Raw genomic sequence first — 24,490 nt, 5'->3', positions numbered from 1 at the left:
CGTCTTGGACTACGACTTCCATCATCTGCATGCTGAGGGTCAGATTGCCTGCCTACTGCTGGCTCCTAGACTTTGAAAAAGTTTGATTTAGATTTTAAATACATTTGCAGACAACAGAAAACAGTTAATAGTCAGTCCTCCACATTTGCGGCTTTGAGCGTTTGCAGTTTAGATTAATATGTTCTCTCTAGGAATCTCTAGGTCCTCCAGCACAACTCTGCCAGAAGTTGCATCGAGTTGCTATGGAGGACCCAGATGTTCTTAGGGGAAACACTTCTCTAGGCATTTGTAGGTCCTCCAGTGCGATTCTATGGCCAACCTCCAGTGGATATTGACCACAGAGTTGCACTACAGACTCCTAAATTGGTGTTATCTCAGGTAAAAAGAATACTGCTTTTTTGTTTCCGGCTTTTCCACATTCACAGGGTTCTGGAGCCCCTAACTAATGTGGAGGGTCCATTGTACGTTTTGACATCAAATATGATCCTTTAAAAAAAAGTCCAGTTCTTTTTCTTCCAGGGCAAATGTGTCAGGAGGTTGTTGGAACTTGTCAATGTTTCCAAAGAGCCACATTAAAAACTTGTGCAACAACCCACCTTGCAACATTTCTTGGATGAAAAGAGAGACACGTATCTGACACCTCTCCTGCCATTCCAGAGATCAGGGCTGCTGCCCCATCTGCCTCTTGCATGTGGCTTGAAAGTTTGCCCACGTCTCTTCTGTTCTGCGTTCATTTCTATACATCTTGTGTCCCGGTGTAGGGTCAAAAGCATGGCACGCAACTTCCTGCATTAGAAGAAATTGTCCAAAATTAGCAAACATCCTCCCCTTTGGAACAGAAAGGACTTGAGAGTTTAAAACATCAGTTGCAGAAGAAACCAAAATGGAAGGGGCCTTTCACACAATTGCAGCACTAAGACTGTGCATTCACTATGGCAACATGCTGTGGAATCCTGGGATTTGCAGTTGAGGGAGGGGCACTGAGAATTCTCAACCCAGTAACTCTAGTGCCTCGTCAAGCTACAAATCCCAGGATCCCAAAGGATGCAGGAGTGGCAGTCAAAAGTGGAATCACAGCACTAGTGGTGGCAGTTACAAGTGGGATCATAACCCCTTCCATACAAAACCAACCTGACTTTGCTACAATGGCTGTGCGAGGGCCGCAGGCTGGTTTACAGGACAAAGGGGATAGTTTGGTGTCTATGTCCCATCCTAGCCCCCACAACCTGCTGCCTAAGGTGACTGTCGTGGTAGAGCCAGACCTGCATTTCTTCACCATCTGCTGCCACCGCTGCTTCCCTACATTGCAAAGCAATCGAAACATATGCCTGAGAAGGGAAAAGGAAGAGAAATGACAGATCCGCATTGTCCAAGACCACCTCTCTACATCACAGGTCAAGTCTAAGGCTAAGTATGATGTACTCAATGCTTCTGTCCTCCAGCTGATGGTGGGATCAATTTGAAGATGACACTCAGCAGGCTTTGCGAAAGTGACTTTTTGGACCGCAGCTCTGGCCATGATTTATTCTGGGAGCTGCAGTCCAAAACATCACGTTCCCAAGCTTTGGGATTGTCTGCTGTGATAAGGTTTCCTTTCATTCAAGACCCTGACTGACCTGTCCAAGCACCTGACAGTGTTCTCTTATGATCTCATCCCATGACATCAGGGATTCAAAACACTGCTGGGAGACCTGACACCAAGTTGGCCTCAAAAAGTCCCTGAGATGACCACCATCACACAACCCCAAGGAACGCCTCACTAAAATTGCACTCTGATGTAATGTTGGCATCTCCAGCCTTTGTGTCATGGATGATGCAGTTGTGCTTAGGAAGAAAGGTTATATCCTGGGGGGTAGCTTGGGGGAGAGTTCCTTTGCAAAAGTCAAATCGGCCTATTCAGAGCGTCTCAAATTCAACGTGGCCGTGAAAATCACTGACAGGAGGAAAGTGCCGATCGAGTTCTTGGAAAAATTCCTGCCCCGGGAGCTGGAAATCTTATCCACTGTCAACCATTGCTCCATCATCAAGATCTACGAGATCTTTGAGACCTCTGGGAAAGTCTACATTGTGATGGAACTTTGCGTCCAGGGCGACTTGCTGGAGTTTATCAAGAGCAACCGAGGACTCCCCGAGGAAGTTGCGCGCCGGATGTTTCGCCAGCTGTGTTGTGCCGTCAAGTACTGCCATGACTTGGATGTGGCGCACCGGGACCTCAAGTGCGACAACGTTCTCCTCGACAAAGACATGAATGTCAAATTGTCCGATTTTGGGTTCTCCAAGCGCTGCTTCCGAGATGGGTGCGGCAGGATCATCCCCAGCCAGACTTTTTGCGGCTCCGCTGCGTACGCTGCTCCGGAGGTGATCCAAGGCATCCCATACCATCCCAAAGTTTATGACATGTGGAGCCTGGGCGTCATTCTCTACGTCATGGTCTCCGGGTTCTTGCCGTACGATGACTCCAACGTCAAGCGCATGCTCCGACTCCAACGGGAACACCGAGTGCTCTTCCCAGATTCCTTGAGCACTGAATGCAAAGATCTTATTTTTCGCATGCTCCAGCCTGACGTTGCCCACCGGCTCCATATTGAAGAGGTCCTGAACCACCCTTGGGTGCAGGGAAAGCGCCTCCACTGACAGAGACTGTTAAAATAACCAAGCGGTAAAGAGTAAACATGAAATGTTATCAGGAGCACCTATTGCTTTGTAGAGAGCAGTAAATATGAATTTCTTCTCCTTGAGCTAGACTTCACTCTTCCGTATGAGATCCATACTTACTGATTGACTTACAGATCAAGGTAGTTTGCCATTTCAAACAAGAGAACTGGGTGGCCCATGGGCTGTATGCAGCCAGCCAAGGCCCTTGGGCTTAAGCCTTGGACATCCGCCATCATGGGGGGAAATTGGCCACAAAATGGAAATTCCATTGCCAGAAACCTTCAGGGGGTGATTCTCCATATTAAGGATATTTTGAATGAGAGTGGGCCTTTTTGCACCTGAAATAGCCTATTTTCTGAACTGGAAGGGACTGTCTGGACACTTCCAGTTTGGAAAACATGGGCAAGTACATCTCGTGCAGGCCAAGAAAGTTTGCAAATGGCTTCAAGACAGCCTCCAAGCCCCCTGGAGACATCCACCCTTATTCTGAGTCTACAGTGCTGCCACACTGTAGAATTCATGCGGTCTGACACCAGTTTAACTACCATGGCTCTATGCTATGGAGTCCTAGGATCTGTAGTTTGTTGTGGCCTCGGAAGCTCTCTGACAGAGAAGGCTAAGCGTCTGACAAAACGACAAATCCCAGAATGTCATAGCAACAAACTACCATGCCCAGAATTCCATTGCCTTAAGCCATGGCAGTTAAAGTGGTGTCAAACTGGATTTTTTTCTGCAGTGCGGATGCAGCCTGGGTCTCTCTAGACAAGAAACTCCAGGCTCCATCCTGAAACCAATGGAGTCTTGTGCCATCTAGGGGCCATGCCCTGTAATGACACTGTCAACCCACAGCTGCTGATTCCCTGGCTAGAGAGGCAAGCTGGTTTCAGTGGGAAAAATAGCTTTCTTCTTCTGTTTGAGAATCGAACATTCAAAAGCCTTCATGGCTGGGACACTTGGTGTGGGGGTTTAGTTCATGTAATTTTGTAGTCAATGTATAGCCTGCCTTTCTAGCAAAAATGCTTATATGGTGAATCTATGAACATCCAAACTGACTGCCATCCCATTGTCCTTTGGGTAGGCATGTCTTTCTTTCCTTGGCACAAGGAACAGACGACGGTCTTCTGTGGGGGGGTTGGACTATGCAGCCATGTTCTGGAAGAATTTATGCCTAACGTTTTGCCTGCATCTGTGGCTGGCATCTTCAGAGAATGCTGCTGGCATGGAGGTGAGTGGGGTATATACACTTGTGTGACCCTTGGTTGGGAGGAAATGATTTATATGTTAATTTGTGTGTTGGTCTGTTGCTGAATGGCAAGGGTGGTCACACAAGTATATATACCACCACCCTCTGAAGATGCCAGCCACAGGTGCAGGTGAAATGTCAGGAATAAATTCTTCCAGAACATGGCCACACAGCCCGGAAAACCCATAGAAAACTATGGATGCTGGCTGTGAAAGCCTTCAAGAGCCATCCTGTAGCTATAATGCCACACCATCTCGCTGCCAGTTCTCCCTAAGAAAAGTTTTTCCTGCTGTTGGTAGAATGGTCAAGATTGAACACTGGAGTGGGCTCTTGTACCTGTGATGGTGGCAAGTGCCTTTAAGTCATTTCTGGTTTATGGCAACCCTAAAGCGAACCCTTTATGGGGTTTTCTTGGCAAGATTTCTTCACGGGAGGTTGCCATTGCCTTCCTTTGAGGCTGAGAGGGTGTGACTAGCTCAAGGTCACCCAGTGGGTATCCATGGCCAAGCAGAGATTCAAAGCCTAGTCTCTCAGAGTCCTGGCCCAAGACGCAAACCATGACACCAGCTCAGAAGGGGTCAAAGAGAGAATTGCCACAGGTATTGAATGTCTCACAACCAGGTAGCAAGCAAGGCCTGCTGAAATCTCAGTTTCTACCCAACCCTGAAAGGGACAGATGCCTTCTCCAGTGTTCGCTCTGGCAACCCTAGATATTGGTGAGAATGAAGGTGACAGCTCAGGAAGGGATTTTTCCATTGCATCAGAAAAGCAGAATGTGGTGTTTGCATGTCCTCTTGCTCCTCGCAGCACTGCACTGGCTAATACTGTATTAATCCAAGGTTCTTCTGAAATCTCTTCCCAAAGCTTAAATGAAGAAGAAATGTCATCCGAGATGCAGCAACCTTCATCTTGGGCAGAGTGTTCTTTGTTTTTTTGCAAAGCCATGGTCTCCCAGGAGCCTTCAAAAGCCCTCCACTGTTGAAACGGTTACTTTCATGAAGAGGAATGGCCTCCCAAACTCCTTGTTTCATTAAAGCCTTGATGTTTCACCCGGATGCAACACGGCGTGAGTCATCAGAGAGGCACCGCATGCGCTTCGTATGCAGCGCACATTCCTCTGAGCAGGTTCTCCTTGGCTCAAGGGTACCTTAAGTTTGGGAAGAAGTGGAGCATGGGGAGCACTCTCATTTGTGGCTTTGTATGCATCATTGGCTTGCACGTCTTAAACTGAGGGTGCTTGGCCCTCAATATAAAGATCCCAGGGCCATGTACAATAAAAAGTTACATTGCCCTTACCTGGGAGATGTTCTTTTTCAGCAGCGGATGGGGAAACTTCCTATGGTGGAGTTGTTCCTCCCCATTTGCTCTGAGAAGCAGGACAAAATTTGCAGTATCTGACACCAGAGGGAGCAACCCAGAAACCATTCAGTCCATCATACAGGTGAAGACAAAATACTACAAGTGCGCAAGAGAAGAATCAGGCAAAGGAGAATGAAAAGGGAGAAATCCTACAAGAAACCTCTATGCATCTTCAGCGCCAAGAAGGCAACTTGATCCCACCTTCTGGGTGGGAAAGTTTCCCCATCCGTTGCTGAAAATCCACATATCACAGGTAAGGCCGATGTTCTTTCTCCAGTGGCAGGGAAGCCTCCTGCGATGGGTCATACTAAAGCTCCCAAAGCTTCAGTATAGGAAGAAGTAAGTGCCTGTAAGTAGAGACCGCACAGAACGTGTCTACCGAAAGAAAGCTCTGCAGAGGCAAAGGCCTCCAAATGTCTTGTTGTGTGCCTTCAAGTTATTTCCAACTTATGGTGACCATAAGGCAAACCTATCATCGGGTTTTCTCGGCAAGATTTGTTCAGAGGGGGGGGGATTGCCATTGCCTTCCCCTAAGGCTGAGAGCGTGTGACTTGCCAGGGTCACCAAGTTTTTATGGCAGAGGCGGGATTCGAACCCTGGTCTCCAGAGTCACAGTCCAGTGCTCAAACCACCATGCTGGCTCTCCCATCCAAATGGTATTGGTGAAGAAACATGGACGGAGGGGACCAAATAGCAACTCTACACATTTCTAAGAGGGGAGCATTAGTGGCCAAAGCAGCAGACACAGAATGAGCAACAACCACACTAGGCAAGGAAGTCCCTACAACTGAGGAACAGGTCCTTTTTGTTTAATACTTTTTGCAGATGCATGGCATTTGAGACTGGGAAAAGATATGAAGGCTGAAAATTGACTGGTACTAACCTGCTTATACAGTTCTTACAGCTAATGGCAGAGGAGAGATGAGCCATATTTGTGCACTTAGATTTTCTTTGAACCCTGGTCTCCAGAGTCATCATCCAACACTCAGACCACTGTGCCATGCTGGCCGACAGCCCTGGTTAAGCCCAAACTGAACCCATTTCCCCACAGGTACTAAGGCTGCATCCGCTCTGCAGAAATAACCCAGTTGGACGCTGTTTGAACTGACCTGGCTCCGTGCTGTGGATTACTGGGAATTGTAGTTTTGACACTCTCCATCAGAGCGCTCTGGTGCCACAACAAACTACAGTTCCCAGGATTCCATAACACTGAGTCATGGCAGTTAAAGTGGTGTCAAACTGGATTATTTCTGCAGTGCAGATGCTTTAAAATGCTTTTAAGCCAAGTGTGGAGCATCTTTGGCTCCTAATGCTTAGGACCATATTCCCACAGTCCCGTCCTTAGCTATACTGATGTGGGAGATGTCTGGCAGTTGTTTGCCCAAATATCTGGAGGACCAATGGTACCTGCCCCTGTTTGAAGCTTTCAAAATTTGTATTTCCTTGAACCAAAATCCATGATATCCCTTATAATTTGGGAGATGGAGGAATGAATGGTCTTTGCTCTCCTTCATTACCTATGTGTTTGTGTATGTGCCTTCAAGTCACCTGTCAACTTATGGAGACCCCATGAATTTCAGAGGCAAGGAATACTTAGGGTGGTTTGGCCAGATCCTTCCTCTGAAATAAACATATATGGTAGTCATAGTCTAGCACAACCTTTTGAAAGGTTCCTCAAGACAAAAACATCCCTACTTTTCAATGATGGACAAGAATGTTATCACTGTCCATGGCGTCTCTAGGAATTAGTTTAGACATATGTCCTATAGAGCGTATTTAGTCATCTCCAGCAACCGCACAACTTTGTGACATCACAAAAGAATGTCGAGAGTTCTGCAGCTCTCCAGTCTAGAAGAAGCCATACCATTTCAGAGGAGCATCTTAGAATGTGCGTGAATGGGACTGGAGTCCAGAAGATAAGGCTAGGATAGGTGATGCTCAGTCATCTTGAATGAATCAGTTAAAGGCTGCCTTGGCTACTATGGATGATGCGGAGGTCCTGAAAAAGCGGGGCTATGTAATGGGAATCAATCTCGGAGAAGGATCCTACGCAAAAGTGAAATCAGCCTACTCAGATCGGCTGAAATGCAATGTGGCGGTCAAGATCATCGATAAGAAGAAAGCCCCACGGGATTTCTTGGAGCGGTTTCTTCCCCGAGAGATTGAGATGCTGGCCAGAGTGAAACACCAAGCCATTATCAAAACCTATGAGATCTTTGAGACCTCGGACGGGAAAGTCTTCATTGTAACCGAACTCGGCGTACAAGGCGACTTGCTGGAGTTCATCAAGAGGAGAGGAGCTCTCCCTGAAGACGTCGCTCGGAAGATGTTCCGCCAGTTAGCCAGCGCTATCAAATACTGCCACGAGTTGGACATTGTCCACCGAGACTTGAAGTGCGAGAACCTCCTGCTGGACAAAGAGTACAACATCAAACTGACGGACTTTGGCTTCTCCAGACGCTTGACCCGTGATGAGGACGGCAGGGTCGTCCTCAGCAAAACCTTCTGCGGTTCTGCAGCCTACGCGGCCCCTGAAGTGCTGCAAGGTATTCCTTACCAACCCAAGGTGTATGACATATGGAGCCTGGGCGTTGTCCTCTTCATCATGGTGTGCGGCTCCATGCCTTATGACGACTCAAACATCAAAAAAATGCTCAAGCTTCAGAAGGAGCATCGCGTGCACTTCCCCCGGTCAAAGGTACTGTCCATCGAATGCAAGGATCTCATCTACCGCATGCTCCAACCCGATGTGTCCCGTCGATTGTGCATTGATGAGGTTTTGATGCATGTCTGGATGCAAGACCCCAAGTCTGTTTCGGACACCACACTGTCAAAGCCAGGGGAGAGTTCCCATCATCAGAATCAGATCAAGGCCTTATATGGCAAAGAATCCGGGCCTGAGCCCTCCGACAACGAACAAGTTATCCAAGAGGAAAGGCATGCTGACCTGGACAAACTCGCCGAGCAGGTGCAAAGGACTTCTCTCTGAAAGAGCCAGAGACCTAGCGACAACCCATAGATGATGGACAGTGGCTATCGGCAGATCATCTGGGAAGATCTCTTTGCTAAAACAAAAAACTTTGGGGGAGAGATTGAAAAAAGGGAAGAAAGTTTTCTCCAACGTCAAGTGCTTTTCCATCTCCATCCTGGAAGTTAAGATCCACCCTGCTCCAAATCTCAACATTTCTAAGAGGCCCAACATCGTAGGGAGAGAAACTGGCTCTCCTCCTCTTCCACTTATTCATTTTCTCCAAATGAAGAAGAAGAAGAAGAAGAAACACCTGTAGATTGATTTTGCTATGACCTGAGGCTTGGTCTCTTCACTTTCAGGTTGGACTGGTGGTACTGTGAGATCTGTCATATCCCATCCAACCAGCCAGAGACCAAAACTGGAGTATCTGTTGCTTTTCTGCATCGAACGCATACCCTGAAAACTGACCTCTTCCTTTTGACCTGTCTGCAACTTTGGAACACACACTTTTGCCAGGAAAGCGTACACCTAAGAACTAGGTATGGACTGGTACCTCCAGACAAAAGAGAAATGCCAGTGAAATGAAGGTTTAAGCAGAGCCAGATCCACTAAAATTATAATTTAAGTGTCACTGTGTGTGTGTGTCTTTCTGTCTGTCTCCATTTGCATTTTTTAAAGTACTCTCTGCTTCATCAGTGGGTAAGCAACTCCCATCATCCTTTACCACTGGCTGTGCAGGCTAGAACAGATGGGAGTTTTAGTCCACCAACAGCAGGTGGAACTCCGCTGGTCCTCCTAGCTGCCGTGTGACACCTCTGTTGGGTGAATGGGTCCATGAGCTGCCACATAACATTTCCCGCAGTGGCCTGGAGCACCCACCATATGTTACATATTAATTGTGAAAATATTTAATTTGTAGACTCCAGGATAGGAAGTATGGGCAACTGCCAAGGTCTGGAAGACTGCATTGGCCTCAAATGGCATCTGGCATACCGTCCAAGTGTCCGGATTTGGCACAGCCCTCTGTCCTCCCACTTTTCCAACTGCTTTTAAAATGTCCCATTTTTTCTCCTCCTTCCTACTTAGTTTACTATGCACCCTTGTTACACTATGTCTCTTTGAAGCAGAACAACCTACCTCAAGTTGATAAGGGCTAAATTTCTTGACCCTGGTCAACATAGGTTCTCTCCTCTCTAGTACCTGTGCAATCTCAAAAATATTTTTCATCCTCTCTCTCCATATTGAACTGGTAAGCACAGCCCTTCCTTAGCACTGGGCCAAACCAAAACTTCATAGTGGCATATCCTCTAGCCGACCCAATTTGACAGGGCAATCTTGATTAATCCTCCGTCGTCCCACTTTTCCAAATGCTTTTAAAATGTTCCAGTTTCTTTCTCCTCCTCCCGCTTTCCCCTTTCATCCTCAGCATACTCCAGTTGCTGAAATCTGAGCTCAAAGTACAAAACTAGTTTGCATTCAGTTCACGCAGCAGGAAGGAGAGGAGAGGAGGGGGCAGAATCTTGCCCTTCCCTGTAGGTTCGGGCAAAAGCAAACGGCAGCAGCCTCTTCCAGCTTGCATTTTCTTCCTCATAAATAACTTTTGCCATCTTGACCACAGTCAGATGTTGCTTCGTTTTCATCTATGCCCCCATTTCCATCTGTGAAACGTTGGTGGGTATGTAGTGGTGACACCTACCTCTGCTATACAGAAAGCTCCTACAGGCAAACAAAACCCATGAAGGACAAACATCCAAAGGGTACCAAAAATCATGTTTCCCATTTTGAAAGCAGCACAGATTGCAAACCCTGTGTGAATTTTCTAATGTTGCATTCTGGGCCCTTTGAGATGTGACATTCTTCCGTGCATAACTTGTTTCTTTAGCAGAGGACAAGAACGTAATTTCTTGTCTGGGGCGAAAACGAACAGCTGAGCAGCAGACGACATGCTTTGCCTGGAGAAAATCCATCTCCTTGAGACTTCCGCCTAGACCTGGGAAAGATTTGTGCCGGTAATCCTGGGCTGCGTCCACACTGCAGAAATAATTCGGTTTGACACCACTTTAATGGCCATAGCTCAATGCTATGGAATTTTGGGAATGGCAGTTTGTTCTGGCACCAGAGTGCAGATGAAGAGAGGGACCGGATTTCCGTACAATGAATATTTCTCTGACAAAGTAATCTTATGCAGCAAATTTAGGTTTTTCAACCCCTGATCATAAAAGGTCTCACACTCCATGACACAATTTTTTTTGGCGGGGGCGGGGGGGACAGTCACAATTTCAAAGAGGGATCTTCAAACCATTTTCTTGAAAACAGGACAAAATTGCCATTTACATTAAAATGACAGGACGGTCTGGCAATATGAAAAAAATAGTACTGTCCCATTTAAAATGATACAGTACATATGGTCAGCCTACCAAAAATGCACTATATTGATGGGGTCCAAGGGCTGCAATAGGCCCCAAGATCTCACTATGCCCCTCCTGAAATTATTTTAGGGAGATGGATAGAACCTGCAGCATTGCCACGGAAAACCATCAGAAGTTCTGGAGAGTGCCAAAGATGCTGCCTGGACAAACCAATGGTCTTCTATGCATAAGGCAACATCCTTCATCCATGTGCAATAAGGTTCCAGGTTCAGTCTCCTGACAGTGCTGAGGAGGGCTCCTGGACAAAGCCCTGGAGAACCACTGGCCAGCAGCGTGTGCCATACATTCCCAAGCATGGCTCCCCAGATGCTGCTGATCACTGCTCTGATCATGACAGAGGATGGTGGGAACTGGTGTCTGGCACCATCTGGGGGCTAAAGTTATTGTAAGAAATCCAGACCATTTCCAGGAGGGTCTCTGTAATTCCTCTCCCATGGAGAGTCCAAAGGTAAAGGACCTGTGCCACTCAAAAGCAGTGGTTCCCCAAACTTTACTCCTCCAGGTGTTTTGGACTTCAGCTCCCAGAAGCCCCACTCAGCTTGGTCGGCCGTCAGGAATCCTGGAAGCTGAAGTCCAAAACATCTGGAGGACCAAAGTTTGAGAACCTCTGCAATTTCTAGCAGGGTCCATCTTGACCAGGAACAAGGCTGACTCTGCTTAGCTTCTAAGATCAGACAGAACCTGGTCACTTTTGGGCTATTTAGGCCCTTTTGGGTACTACAGTAAGCCCTCCTTATCCAGGGATTTTTTAATCCATGGATTCAAGCATCCACAGCTTGAAAATATTCCCCAAAAGTATAAATTCCAAATAGCAAACCTTGATTTTGCCATTTTTTATATAAGGGATACCATTTTACTATGCCACTGTACTTGAGCATCCAGGGATTTTGTTATCCACAGGGGCTCCTGGAACCAAATCCCAGCAGATTCAAGGGCCTACTGTACCTCCATTCATATTGGACTGTGTACAGGATCACAGGCATGTTGACTTGAAAATAAGCTCAGGTTCCGTGTTCGACACACTCTAACTCAGTAGTTAAACCCCAAAGCTTATGGAACTTGTTTACTCTAGAATAAGTCCCACTGAGTTTAGTGATGCATCTTTACTCAGAGGGAAATCATTTAATTTTCAGTTGGGCTCAGGAAAACCAGCCTGATACAGCAGCCTTAGTCAGAAATCATAGAATCCTAGAGTTGGAAGAGACCCCAAGGGCCATCCAGTCCAACCCCATTCTGCCATGCAGGAGTTCAAAATCAAAGCATCCCCGACAGATGGCCATCCAGCCTCTGTTTAAAGACCTCCAAAGAAGGAGACTCCACCACCTTCCGAAGAAACATCACGCCGGCAAAGTGTGTTTTCTATTGCCCCCAAGTCACCAAACTGTCACTGTGCTCCTCAAGTGTAGCTGCACTGTAGAAATAAAGGTGTTTTACACCACTTTAACAGCCAGAATCCTGGGATTTACAGTTTGGTGAGGCACCAGAGCTCAGTGGCAGCCTCTCCGACAGGGTAGATATCTCACCAAACTACAAATCCCACGATTCCACAAGACGGAGCCATAACAATTAAAGTGTTGTCAAGCTACTTAGTTCTCCAGTGTGGAGACAGCCCCTTTCTCCTCAAATAAATGAATAGTAGAACATGGTGTAGTGGTTTGGGCATCAGACTACGACTCTGGAGACCAAGGTTCAAGTGCCCATTCAGCCATGGAAACCCCTTGGGTAACCTTGGGCAAGTCCCAGTCTCTCAACCTTAGAGGAAGGCAAAGGGAAACCCTTCTGAACAAACCTTGCCTAGAAAACCCCATGACAGGGTTCGAACAAACCCTCATCGCTCCCAGAAAATACAGTGGTTTCATGAGAAAACTCCTGTCATTGGATGAGGTGCGTTCTCCTAACTGTAAGTCACCTTCTGCAAAGATGCTGGCAATGCATTGGCGTTACAAAGGGATCATACAAAGGCAGCTATAACTCACACTCACAGCTACAAAGGTGTAACCTAGAGTTATGTATTTGCAACTGATTCGGACGACAAAAAATTATGAATCCGCGCCCAATGAAAACGTCCGCATTCCTTAAATTGGGTGTATTCTAAACATTCCACCTGGACTGTTGACTTTCAACAACAATCCAGAGAGGCTAAATCTGATGTTTGTGCTACTTAATGAAGAAATCCCCACATTCAAATCATTTTGAGATGCATTTATTTATTGCCCATACCAAGAAGAGAGCAAACCCTTTGCATTCAGGATGACCAGTCTGCCTCCTTTTCCAGGACCTGTCCTACATTTCAACTTTCGGTCCAGGAGGAATTCCAAAAGGTCCTCCATTTTGAGCATGGCAAAGTAGCGTCAATTTACATTTCTGTGAGTGTTTGCTTTTCTTTGGGAACGTCCCCCATTTTTTCCTTGACTGTCCTAAATTCATAGCACCATGAACTCCTTTGTGGCCGGGACATCTGGTCACTCTGATGCACTGAAGAATAAGGTATCCAAACAGAAAGCCTAGTCATGCAAGGCATCTAGGCACTTTTCCTTTGTCCACTGGGGCACTAGAAAGGAAGAGGCGAGACATGGTTCTTTTTGGAAACTGTGAGATCCGAGCACGGACCAAAAATCGCTCTCCATGGGGTTGAGTTCAAAAGCTGTTTCCCCTGGCTTTTAGTTGCTGACTAGGGCCAGTGAATTTGCTAGCTCCTCTTCTCAAGATAGCTTTGTGACATCACCCATTAAACAATGCTCAGAATTTGACATCATCCAGCTTCCAAGAACTCCACAGTCCCCTGATGACCACCGGCCATGGCATACGCACCAACTAGCTGGATACATCTATCCACCAAGTGGCTAAATGTATCTTAGCAGCTGCCTATAGCATCATGGACGATGCCGCAGTCCTTAAAAAAAGAGGTTATGTCATGGGAGGAAACTTGGGAGAAGGCTCTTACGCCAAAGTGAAATCGGCTTTCTCCGAACGCCTGAAATTTGATGTCGCCGTCAAAATCATAGACCGGAAAAAGGCTCCTTCTGACTTTCTGGAGCGGTTTCTTCCTCGGGAAATCGATATCTTGGCCAAAGTCAATCACCGATCCATCATCAAAACCTACGAAATCTTTGAAACCTCAGATGGCAAGGTGTACATTGTGATGGAGCTTGGTGTCCAAGGGGACCTGCTGGAGTTCATCAAGACCAAAGGAGCCCTGCCTGAAGATATCGCCCGGAAGATGTTCCGTCAGTTATGTGCCGCCATTAAGTACTGTCACGATGCCGACATTGTTCATCGGGACTTGAAATGCGAAAACCTTCTTCTGGACAGAGAGTACCACATCAAGCTTTCTGACTTTGGCTTCTCCAAACGCCTCACTCGGGATGAAGAAGGCAAAGTTATCCACAGCAAAACCTTCTGCGGTTCTGCCGCTTATGCAGCCCCCGAAGTGCTGCAAGGCATTCCCTACGAACCCAAAGTTTACGATATGTGGAGCCTAGGGGTCATTTTGTACATCATGGTCTGCGGTTCCATGCCTTACGATGACTCCAACATTCGGAAGATGCTGCGGCTCCAGAAGGAGCACCGAGTCCATTTCCCCAAGTCCAAAAACCTCACCATCGAATGCAAAGATCTTATTTACCGCATGCTCCAACCTGACGTCGGCCGGCGGTTGCGTATTGAGGAAGTGCTAAACCACACGTGGATGCAGCCGCCAAAACCCCGAGTGATATCGATCACTTCAGTTGGGAAAAATGGAGAGAGCTCCCAGACTTCAGGTGAGCAAAAGACGGTGACAAGAACAGAAGCGGAATTGGACAACAGGGACGATTCCAGACCAGGAGCAGCTCCTGTCTTACATGACAGATTGGAAGAAAGAGAGGTGTCGGCTGAAACAGGGGGGGTCGAGGAGAAGCAAGCCCCATTTGAGGTAACGGACCTATAAGGCCGCTGGACCCAAAATCCTTTCTCAATCCAAGCAGGAGGCCATCGGTTGTCCGAATGATCCAATGGACCTGGTGGCATGAGGGGAAAGGTAAGAGTTTCACGGACAAAATGGTCAGAAAAGGAGAGACTGAAATGAGAAGAGGGAAAAAAAGAAAGCAAGCAAAGTGTTTTCTTGATTGCACTTTGGAAAGCCATTCAAATAAATATTTTCTGAATTGATACAGCTTTTGCTCTTACTGTCAACTGCCTACAGTGAAACTCAGAGAACCAGCTGTGCTGGAAAAAGTGCCTTGGAAGTTAGCTTTGGGGCTGTCCACACTGGAAAAATAATCCAGTTTGACACTGCTTTAACTGCCAGGGCTCCATGCGACGAAATTCAGGGCACTGGAGTTTTGCAAACCGTTTCTCCTTCTCTGTCTGGTGCCCAAACAAACTACAGGTCCCAGGATACCCATAGCATGGACCCATGGCAGTTAAAGTAGAGGCGTTGTTAAGATGGAATCAACATTATCCACCAAGCCACTTGAATTAAATTTGCTTTGTTCGGTGTAGGAAGTTTTCCTTTGTAGCAGTTATCAACTGCTATTCCCACATTCTCAAAGGAGGTTGGTACAATGAAAAGGTAAGGAACCTTATGCCCTCCAGATGATGTTAGATTCCAGTTACCATCAATCCCTGGCCAATGGTCAAGGAGGATGGGAGTTGTCATCAAAATAAGACCAAGCAAGAGGCACAATACTCAAGGTGTTTTCTGAAGGTATGAAAAAAGACTGCTTCTCCCCAATTTTTCCCAAACTCTTTTTCCAATGCTTCTCAAAATAACTGAAACTGCCTATCCCATACTCTATTGCAGTGGTTCTCAAATGGTTTAGTGGGACCCCCAGGAGCATGAGAGTAACTCAAGGGGGACACAAGGCTCTGATCCCTCCTTCCAAACTTTTTAATGTTAAATATTGAATTTACTTAAACTGTTCTACGCTATTTCCCTATACAGTTGGCCCTCCATATCCAGTTGTTGAAAACATTCAGAAAATATACCAGTTCCAAAAAGCAAACCTTGATTTTGCCACTTTATATAAAGGTCACCATTTTACTTGAACATCCAAGGATCTTTGTATCCACAGGGGGACCTGGCACTAAACCCAAATGGAAAGCAAGGACCCACTCTAAAAGGTTAAAACAGGAATATACATGAATGTGCGAATGCAAATACACACATCAGACAAACAAAATATTTTTCTTTCTTTACAACACTGCGTGGGGAGGGCGACAACGACATGTAGATGTAAAAGGTCCCATGGGTAAAAAGTTTGAGTGCCGCTGCTATACTGTTAATCCAAAAAGGCAAAAAAATGTTTATTTCTGAATAAAACCTGTCAAGCACTCTGAGACCTGTATTTCTCCCTTGGTACTGTTTCCTTTCCAGCACCTTCCTCCTTGAAACATGTACGGTAGTCACACAACATTGCACAACATACAAGAACACAGCCTGTTTCCATTTAATCTCCTTTTCTAAGCGACAGGCTGGCCTCGAGTCCCTTCGGAAAAGATCACGTCACACAGCTTCGTGGACGCTTGCTAACAGTCTTCATTTCTCCAAGCGCGCAGATCGCTTGGATTAGTCTTTTCCTGGCCGTGGTTGCATCTGGGAAAGCTGATTTTTCACATGCATTCCCTTCACAAGGTGCAATCTTGTTCCAACTGAGATTTCCGAGAGGAAACAATAAGCTCTGGGAAAAACAAACTCCAGTAGGCATGCAGAACCGGCATGAATTTTTGCAAAAGAAGCCTTGCTCTGCCTATAGCATTGACTGTGAGACAGTTCTATGAAAAGAATAAGCTCATAGATCCCAGCAACCTTCCTCCCTCTGGTCTCCTCCCCATGTCTTGAGTTACAACTCCTATCTTTCCCAACCATCTGATGCGGATGATGAGAGTTTTTGCCAGGGGAAAACATCCCAGTGAGAAAGACTGGTTTCAGTAGAACGTGGCACCTTGTCTGTCATCTTGGCCATGAAATATCAATGCATTTAATGGAGAGGAAACCTCAAAATCTTATCTTCCCTTTTATTATACAGGGGGTCCTTCATATCAGCTTGGGTTTGATTCCAGCACCCTTGTGGATACCAAAATCCGTGGATGCTCATCCCATGACATACCATGGCTATAGCCTTATATAAAATGTCGCAATTATTATTATTATTATTAACCTTTATTTATGAAGCGCTGTAAATTTACACAGCGCTGTACATTCAATCTTTTTAGTTAGACGGTTCCCTGCCCTCAGGCTTACAATCTAAAAAGACATGACACAGAAGGAGTAGAGAGTGATGGAGGGAAAGGGTAAGAGGTCCAGCAGTTCCTCTCTACCTCCAAGGCCTGGACCAAGGCAGATGGACTGGAGGGAGGGCTTGGGTTCTTAATGGATGGTTAATCATTTTCCAGGGAAAATACATACTCTCAAGCAGGATAATGCATATACAGTACATAACAATACAGGAAATGGTTTGATAAACAGACAACAAAAGAACACCAAATAGCAAGCGACAATTATGCAATGCCTGGGAAGGCTACTCTGAACAGGATGGTTTTCAACTCCGTTTTGAAGCTGGTTAAAGAAGTGATGGCTCTTGCTTGTGGGGGAAGAAGGTTCCAGGAGTGGGGGGCAGCAAGTGAAAAGGGGCGAATCCGGGATGGGGCAGAGGAAATCCTGGGCTGAGACAGCAGACCTTGACTACCAGAACGGAGGGCCCTGGTGGGAAGGTGAGGAGAAAGAAGATCTGATAAGTAAGGAGGGGCCAGCCCATGGAGGGCTTTAAACGTTGACAGCAGGAGTTTATACTGAATGTGGAGAGGGAGGGGGAGCCAGTGAAGGGATGCCAACACAGGAGAGATGTGGTCAGAGCGGTGGGTGGAAGTGATAATGCGTGCAGCTGAATGTTGAACAGAAATTAAAGGACGGAGGTGAGAAAGAGGAAGCCCAGCCAGGAGGACGTTACAGTAATCAAGTCGTGAGATCACTAGGGAATGGACCAGGATCTTGGCAGTAGAGGCGGAGAGATATGGTCAGATTTTGGCAATATTGTACAAGAAGAATCTACAAGCCTTGGCTGTGGTCTGGATCTGAGGGATACACGACAGAGAAGAGTCAAAGATAAAACCAAGACTGCGGGCTTGCTGGACTGGTTGAATAGAAATGTTGTCCACAGAGACAGAAAAGGAGTGTTGAAGGACGGGCTTAGGAGGAAAGACAAGAAGCTCCGTCTTGGACATGTTGAGCTTCAAACGCCGATGGCGCATCCACTGCGAGACAGCTGTGAGGCAAGACGAGACTTGCTGTTCAAGCCTTGGAGAAAGGTCGGGGGCAGAAAAATACAGCTGGGTGTCATCAGCATACAGGTGGTAGGAAAAGCCAAAAGAGCTAATGAGTTTTCCTAAGGACAGTGTGTAGAGAGAAAACAGAAGGGGACCCAGAACAGAGCCCTGGGGAACTCCAACAGATAAGGGAACAGGAGAAGAAGTCTGACCCCCTGCAACTACTGCCAAAGATCTGCCAGACAAGTAAGATCTAAACCAGTCGAGAACAGAGTCTGAGAACCCAAGGTCAGAGAGTATGTCAATCAGGAGAAAGTGATCAACAGTGTCAAAGGCTGCAGACAAATCAAGAAGGATGAGAACAGAGTAAAGGCCATTAGCCTTGGCCCATAAAAGGTCATTCGAAATCTTAGTGAGAGCTGTCTCTGTAGAATGCCTTGGGCGGAAACAGACTGAAAGGGATCGAGGATGGAGTTAGCTTCAAGAAACTCAAGACAGCGCGAATAGACAACCCGTTCCAAAACCTTAGAAAGAAAGGGAAGAAGAGAAATCGGACAATAGCTAGACAAAGAGGAGCGGTCAAGAGAAGGTTTTTTCAGAATTGGAGAAATGAGAGCATGTTTGAAGTCCGAAGGGAAGGAGCCTGTAGAGAGAAAGAGAGATTAAAGATATGGAGAAGCGAGGGGAGAAAAGAAGGAGCTATAGAGATTAGAAGACGAGTAGAAATTGGATCAAGAGAACAGGTTGCAGGTTTGGAAGAGTTCAGAAGTGTAGAGAGTTCATCCAAAGAGGCAGGAGGAAACAGAAAATTTGTTAGGCGAGGGCGATAGAAGATTAAGAGCAGAAGAAGAATCGGGGGGGACTACCTCAGAGCGAATAGTGGTAATCTTAGAGATGAAATAATTAGCAAAGTCATTAGGAGAGAATGATGAAGAGACAGGAGGAGAGGGAGGTTTAAGCAAAGTGCTGAAGGTGGAGAACAAACGCTGCGGGCGCGTCTCATTGGCGGAGATCAATGATTTGTAATAATTCTGTTTTGCCATAGAGAGGGCGCGTGAGAAGGAAGAAAGAACAAATTTGAAATGAATAAAATCAGCCCACTCTTTGGACTTTCTCCAAAGACGTTCGGCCGCTCTAGAGCAGGACCGGAGAAGGTTTGCTTTTTGGATTTTGTATATTTTTTCAAATATTTTGAAGCTATGGTCACTTGAATTTGTGGATAAAAAAATCCAGATATGGAAGGCTGACTGTATCCGTATCCTGGCCTTGAGACTTTTGTTTCAGTGCCTTTGCTTCACTGGCTTTACTTGGATTAAATGTTCCAATACACCATGTGGCTAATCCCTTTGCTTTTTTTAATTAAAAAGAATCAAGGTTCCTTCACATCACAAAAGACAACTATGATAGGAGTGTTGGACAGTGTTTTGACAATGCAGCCTTGCTTAAAAGACCTTTCTTGTCCACTTGGGTGCTTTGTTTTCAAAGATGCCTTCCTGCCCTCCTTGGAGTTAACCTGAAGGCACATAACCACCACCTTTCTCACAACATCCTTACAACATACCTAGGAGGTAGTGTTGGAAGATCTACAGTGCTATATAAATAAAGTACAATAATAAGAATCGTGACCTGCCCACAACCATGCAGCAAGTTTTGCAATGTTGCAGACCTTGCAAGAATAGGAACCTTCTTCAAACTTAGTCCAGCATTTTGCCCATTACACCTTGGATACTGGCCATGTATGTTTGTAAATTGTGGTGCAATTGTATATCGAGATAGGCCATCATAGTTACCAGTAAGCTTTGCAAATAAAACAGAGTGCACTACACTGCTTCTGTCTGAGGACACCATTCCATCTCCCAGTTTCCCCTCCTCTTTCAACAGGCTCTTGACATTCTCACTTAACTCTTTTTCTATGTTTGCAAAATTCAGTATTCTCCATGAGAACAGCCCAAAACCTCTTCCTCCGCACCAATTTTTCATCCTTTTTAATGTCCCTTTTTGGGGTTATAACACTAACAATGCTTACCATCTATTTACTATTAAAGGGATGGTTACTTACTTGTTGCTGTGTGCCTTCATCCCTTCCAACTTATGGCAACCAAAAGCGAACCTATCACAGGTTTTCTTGGCAAGGTTTGTTCAGAGGTCCTCCATTACCTTCCTTAAAGACTGAGTGTGTGACTTCTTTGAGTTTACCCAGTGGGTTTTCATGGATGACGGAGGATTCAAACCCTGGTCTCCAGAGTCTAGTCCAACACTCAAACCAGTACACCATTGGCTCCTTTACTTATTTCCTACATCTTTATTCCACCATTTGTTCTGAAGGTCAAGATGACACAGAGGGGCCAGAATCCTAGTGGTACCTAATGCTTGCATATGTTCCCCTACAACAAGAAATTCAAGTCACAGTTGCAGAAGCAGTTGTGCATGCATGCTTGGCACATGAAGAATCACAGAATGTAAGAGCAGCTTGGATGGACCACAGGCAAGAGGCTGTCTCATTCCAGCATTTCACAAAACCCTCAGGCTGAATACAAAGGCAATAGTCCTCTCTGAAGCTGCCTGAGCAGTGTAGAGACACACACTTGTGTATGGGGCTGGGCCTACATTCATCCCATGTACACAGGCTTTGTTACACTGGAGGGCAGCCTTCCACTTCTAGGAAGCACAGATGTGGAGTTCTGGCATAGGCCATTTCAACCAAGGCACCATTCCCTGCATGAAACACTTCACTGCCAAACTGGTTCCTGTGCATTCATCAGCATTTCCCCCTTCAGTGATGCCTGAGTCGTAGGCAAACCCACTCATTTCAAAATTGTTCCAGGCCTTTATTCAAAGGCTTTCAGTAGTGAATAAATTTTAAAAAATGCTGTACAGTCAGAATTACAGGTGCCCAAATGTAAATTACAGCCACAACCACCCACCCTCCCCTTTTCATTAAAACAATTCAAAATGCATCAACATGGCCGACAACACTATTGCAGCTCTAGTCTTTTTTTCCTGGTAAAAGCTGCGCCTGGTACACAAGGAGCCCAAGTTCTGCTCAGTAAAGGTTACTTCTGCCACCACACGGCAATGCGGGATTAGAAAACCTGACATGGTTTTGTCAGCCCTGTACAATTTTTACCAGCAGCTTCCTGCATATTCAGTTCCACATGTCCTGCAAGGGAATGCCACTCTCAGAAGAAGTCTGATGCTTTGCGTCTTTTTGGAAGCTGCAGCAGATTGTCTGTGATTGAGGCTGGGTCCTGAGTCACGGGTGTTTGAGAGAGCGTCCTGGGCGTCGGGGTGACAGTGGGCGTCTGGGGTCCACCAGCTGGAGTCTTATAGCCAGGGGTCCCTAGGTGGGCAGGGGAAGGGGTATAGCTGGCCCGGAGAGCTTTGTCGGTGAATTTGCTGGCAGTCCTGTTTACTAAGCGCTGAAGGGCTGGAGACATTGCTGGGCTGAGTCCTTTAGGGGTAAGGCTGGAATTTGAAAAAACACAAGCACTTTATAAAAACACATTTTAGGTTGAGAAGCAGTGGCACAAATTGCCAGAGCCTGGACAAAGGGAACAAAAGGGTCGTTTCAGCAGTTGAAGATTTCAGGAACACCTCTGTTGAGATGAATTAATTTATTTCTGATCTGTGTTAGTTTTAGCCAGTTCTATACAGTTTCCATATTAGCTGGCAATTCTTTTTCCAAAAACACCCACCCTCACACCTCCGTATTTCAGTATCTATTTTTGCATACTCTGGTCCCTGCTATCCAACTGGAAAACTCACTCACCTGGCAAGGTTCTCGGTAACTCGTCTTAACGCTTCTTGCTTCTTTGCCCGGTTTTTAGCAGCTGCCTCATTGGCCATCTTCAGGCCGAGCCTCTCTCTGCGGCCAGGCTCCAGGATCTGGGAAGACAGTAGCCAATTTGGTTGCTAAAGTATCTGTGAGTCATTTTGCTACATGCTAGCACATTTCTCCTTTATGCATTTTGCTGGGAATGTCTTTAGACATTTCCAGGATAATACTATTCCTTTCCCAAACCAGTACCCTCCAAATATGTTTCATTAGAACGATGGGAGTTGTAGTTCAAAGCATTTGGAGAGTGATACAATAGTGGAGTTGAATAAAGACTTTTATTGCACCTTAAGTACTTGCATGCTTATTACACCACAACCTTTCATGTTCATTTCATCAGATGCATGGAGAACTTCAGGGGAAAAGGGTGGAGAGAGTGTGTGTGTATGAGAGAGAGAAATTCCATGCATGTACCTGAAGTGAGCAATGCAAATCCATGTCATAAGTTGTTAAGTCTTTGAAATGCTACCAGACACTGTTGTTTCGTTTTACAAATGACGAACATGCTTCTAGAGATTAGCTTCTGCTCTAGAAGTGCATTGAACTTAGTAACACTGTTCAGATGGGAGGATGGAATTGAACCAGCAGCTACAGCAGCATTTCCCAACCCAGTGCTGTCCAGATGAATTCCATTCCAGATACAGACAGTTCTGGGCTTTGCTCCACCCCAAGCCGAACAAACAGAGTAGATGTTTCTGACTACAGGGTAACAGGTAAAATCCTGGTGCTTTTTAAAGCAACTTTTGCTAGGCCTGAGGATGAGTATCAGTGCAGGCAGGTTCTGCCTTGTTTATACAACATCAGACAGAAAGGATGCTGGTTTCATGTGGGAACTGTCAAATACCTTAAAAGCCGGTCCGGGGGTCCTGTCCACATAGGGTGTGTCGGAGCCTTCTAAGCGCAAGGGGGTGCTTTCTATCTCCCCCCACGTCATCAGAGGAGAGTCATTCACACCTATGAAAAGAATGTTGCGAGTCAATCTGAATGAAACAGGGAGAAAGCAAATTCCACAAGCTATTCCTGTAAGTCACCTTGAGTCTCATGCCAAGAGAAAGACAGGATATAAATAAATAAAATAAACCCCAGCCCTGCTCCAGACTCCTCCCAAAGCCAGTTAAGCCACAGGATTGGAAGGGACATTGGAGATCATCCAGTCTATTAAGCATCCCACACAGATGATTCACGAGCCGTGCTTTAAAGTCTAAAAAAATACCAATGGGAACAATCCCAAACACAAGAACTCATACCAAACAAGGCCAAAGCTAGTGAAAATACCTAAAGCAAACAGCTGAATCATATAAAATATGTATTAAAATAACCCACTATGATAGTAGCAATGACATGAACCTTTGACGAATGGTAAACAACTACAAAATCCCAAGTCTACAAGAGATTATCAACTACACATAATGCAACCTGCAAATATACTTTGATATCTACTAACATAACCCGTAAGGACACGCAAATCCGACTCAATACAGTCAATGAAGGCTACAAAATTTCCGAACAATTCAAACAAACAGCCCATGCAGATAACAAGTAGACCATGACCAACACACACAGAGATGGAGGGCTAAACAGAATTTAATGTACTCATAAGACAGACTGTAAACACATGTGAAAAGTAACTCTTATCTACTCTTAACATGATTTGAAGGAACGCATAATGAATTCAGGTTTGTACCAATACAGTCTGTGAACACTGGCTAAAAATTCCAAATGATGTTTATACTGCCAAAATTCCAAAAGATTCTGGACGGCCATTCCCGAAACTGGTGAAGTCATTTCAATGTCCTCCTTCAGTAGAATAATTTTCAATGATAAATATGTCACACTTCAATGGCTGTAACAACACAGTCCAACAACATTTTCCAAAGTAGTACTGTTCCAGTTATTTAAGTATTTTCACTAGCCATGCTTGTCTGGTATGGGTTCTACTTACATACTAACAACAAAGTAGAGCTCACTACCTCCCAACACAGCATCCTCCACTGCTCACAGTTAGGAGGTTTCTCTTAAGACTTAGCACAGATGCCCTGGGTTAGTTCCAAGCTTACTCTAACATATACTTGCACTTGTATGTAACATAACATGACCCCTTGGGTAAACATTTATTCTGCTGGTGTGCTGTTTTCTTGGTCAGAACTGTAGCAACATATTTAACTACTTTATCTGCAAATGCAGGTGCTCAATTAACAATTTTGCTCCTGTTTATGTGTGCATACTCAGAGGCTGAGCATTTAGCCATGCCTGCTAACAAAACATAGTTCCGCCTTGCTAAACAGCAATCCCATTTATTTATTTGACAAAGCAATATGCAATTCTTCCTCTTACCAGGAGCAGGGGACGGGGTGGCCACAAATCCATAACCGTTCACCTTGGGGGATTCTTGGGGGATGAGCTCTTTCCCATCAGGACCAACTTTACCCTGCTTGTACTAAATTGAACAGAGAGAGAATATTGCTTAGCAACCATCGCAAGGCATTTTCAAAGCTCAGCCTATCTTTTTATAAACAATTTTTAAAGACGTTTGACATTCTGACATCTCTTTATCCAAAGCAGCTTAGAATTTTTTTGTTTAGAAAAACACCACTCAGATAAGAACAATGAAACACTTAAAATCCAAGGCAGAAAAACATAACCAAGTCAAAATTAAGAGAGGAAAATTCAGAAATATAGACCACCCACAAAAAACCTTGCAGAATAATTTTGGAACTCTTAACCTGCCATCTAAAATACAATACAGTGCGCGC

At 45.5% G+C, this 24,490-nt stretch overlaps 4 protein-coding genes across 5 annotated transcripts in view; 3 read left to right on the top strand and 1 right to left on the bottom strand.

The window, feature by feature from the left end:
* Window positions 1-372: 372 nt before the first annotated feature.
* LOC149290014 (splicing factor ESS-2 homolog) overlaps window positions 373-24,490 on the bottom strand; it is a 31,371-nt gene continuing 7,253 nt past the window's right edge. Inside the window, exons 7-11 of one of the 2 annotated variants that reach the window (XM_089489809.1) lie at window positions 24,072-24,174; window positions 22,582-22,691; window positions 21,672-21,787; window positions 19,962-21,367; window positions 373-786 (exon numbers count right to left, since the gene is read on the bottom strand). In XM_089489809.1, the coding sequence (XP_089345935.1) occupies window positions 21,082-21,367; window positions 21,672-21,787; window positions 22,582-22,691; window positions 24,072-24,174 (615 nt within the window). In that variant the 3' untranslated portion in view covers window positions 373-786; window positions 19,962-21,081. Of the gene's footprint in view, window positions 787-14,567; window positions 14,715-19,961; window positions 21,368-21,671; window positions 21,788-22,581; window positions 22,692-24,071; window positions 24,175-24,490 lie in introns of those variants that run through there. The other variant, XM_089489810.1, reaches the window with a different exon arrangement.
* On the top strand, window positions 1,807-2,634 carry LOC149290017 (testis-specific serine/threonine-protein kinase 2-like). Its single transcript, XM_089490050.1, has one exon. The coding sequence runs from the start codon at window positions 1,807-1,809 to the stop codon at window positions 2,632-2,634; it is 828 nt and encodes a 275-aa protein (XP_089346176.1).
* Window positions 7,203-8,366, top strand: LOC149290016 (testis-specific serine/threonine-protein kinase 1-like). Its single transcript, XM_089489930.1, has one exon. It carries the CDS (start codon window positions 7,209-7,211, stop codon window positions 8,244-8,246), a length of 1,038 nt encoding a protein of 345 aa, XP_089346056.1. The 5' UTR covers window positions 7,203-7,208; the 3' UTR covers window positions 8,247-8,366.
* Window positions 13,472-14,585, top strand: TSSK2 (testis specific serine kinase 2). The gene has a single exon (XM_089490049.1). It carries the CDS (start codon window positions 13,533-13,535, stop codon window positions 14,583-14,585), a length of 1,053 nt encoding a protein of 350 aa, XP_089346175.1. The 5' UTR covers window positions 13,472-13,532.

The sequence above is a fragment of the Sceloporus occidentalis genome, unplaced genomic scaffold, assembly GCF_023333645.1.
Source record: "Sceloporus occidentalis isolate IW3139 unplaced genomic scaffold, rSceOcc1.0.p SCAF_41, whole genome shotgun sequence".
NCBI classification, from domain to species: Eukaryota; Metazoa; Chordata; class Lepidosauria; order Squamata; family Phrynosomatidae; genus Sceloporus; species Sceloporus occidentalis.
Note: the sequence above shows the minus strand (reverse complement) of the source record. Positions and strands in the feature narration are given on the sequence as shown.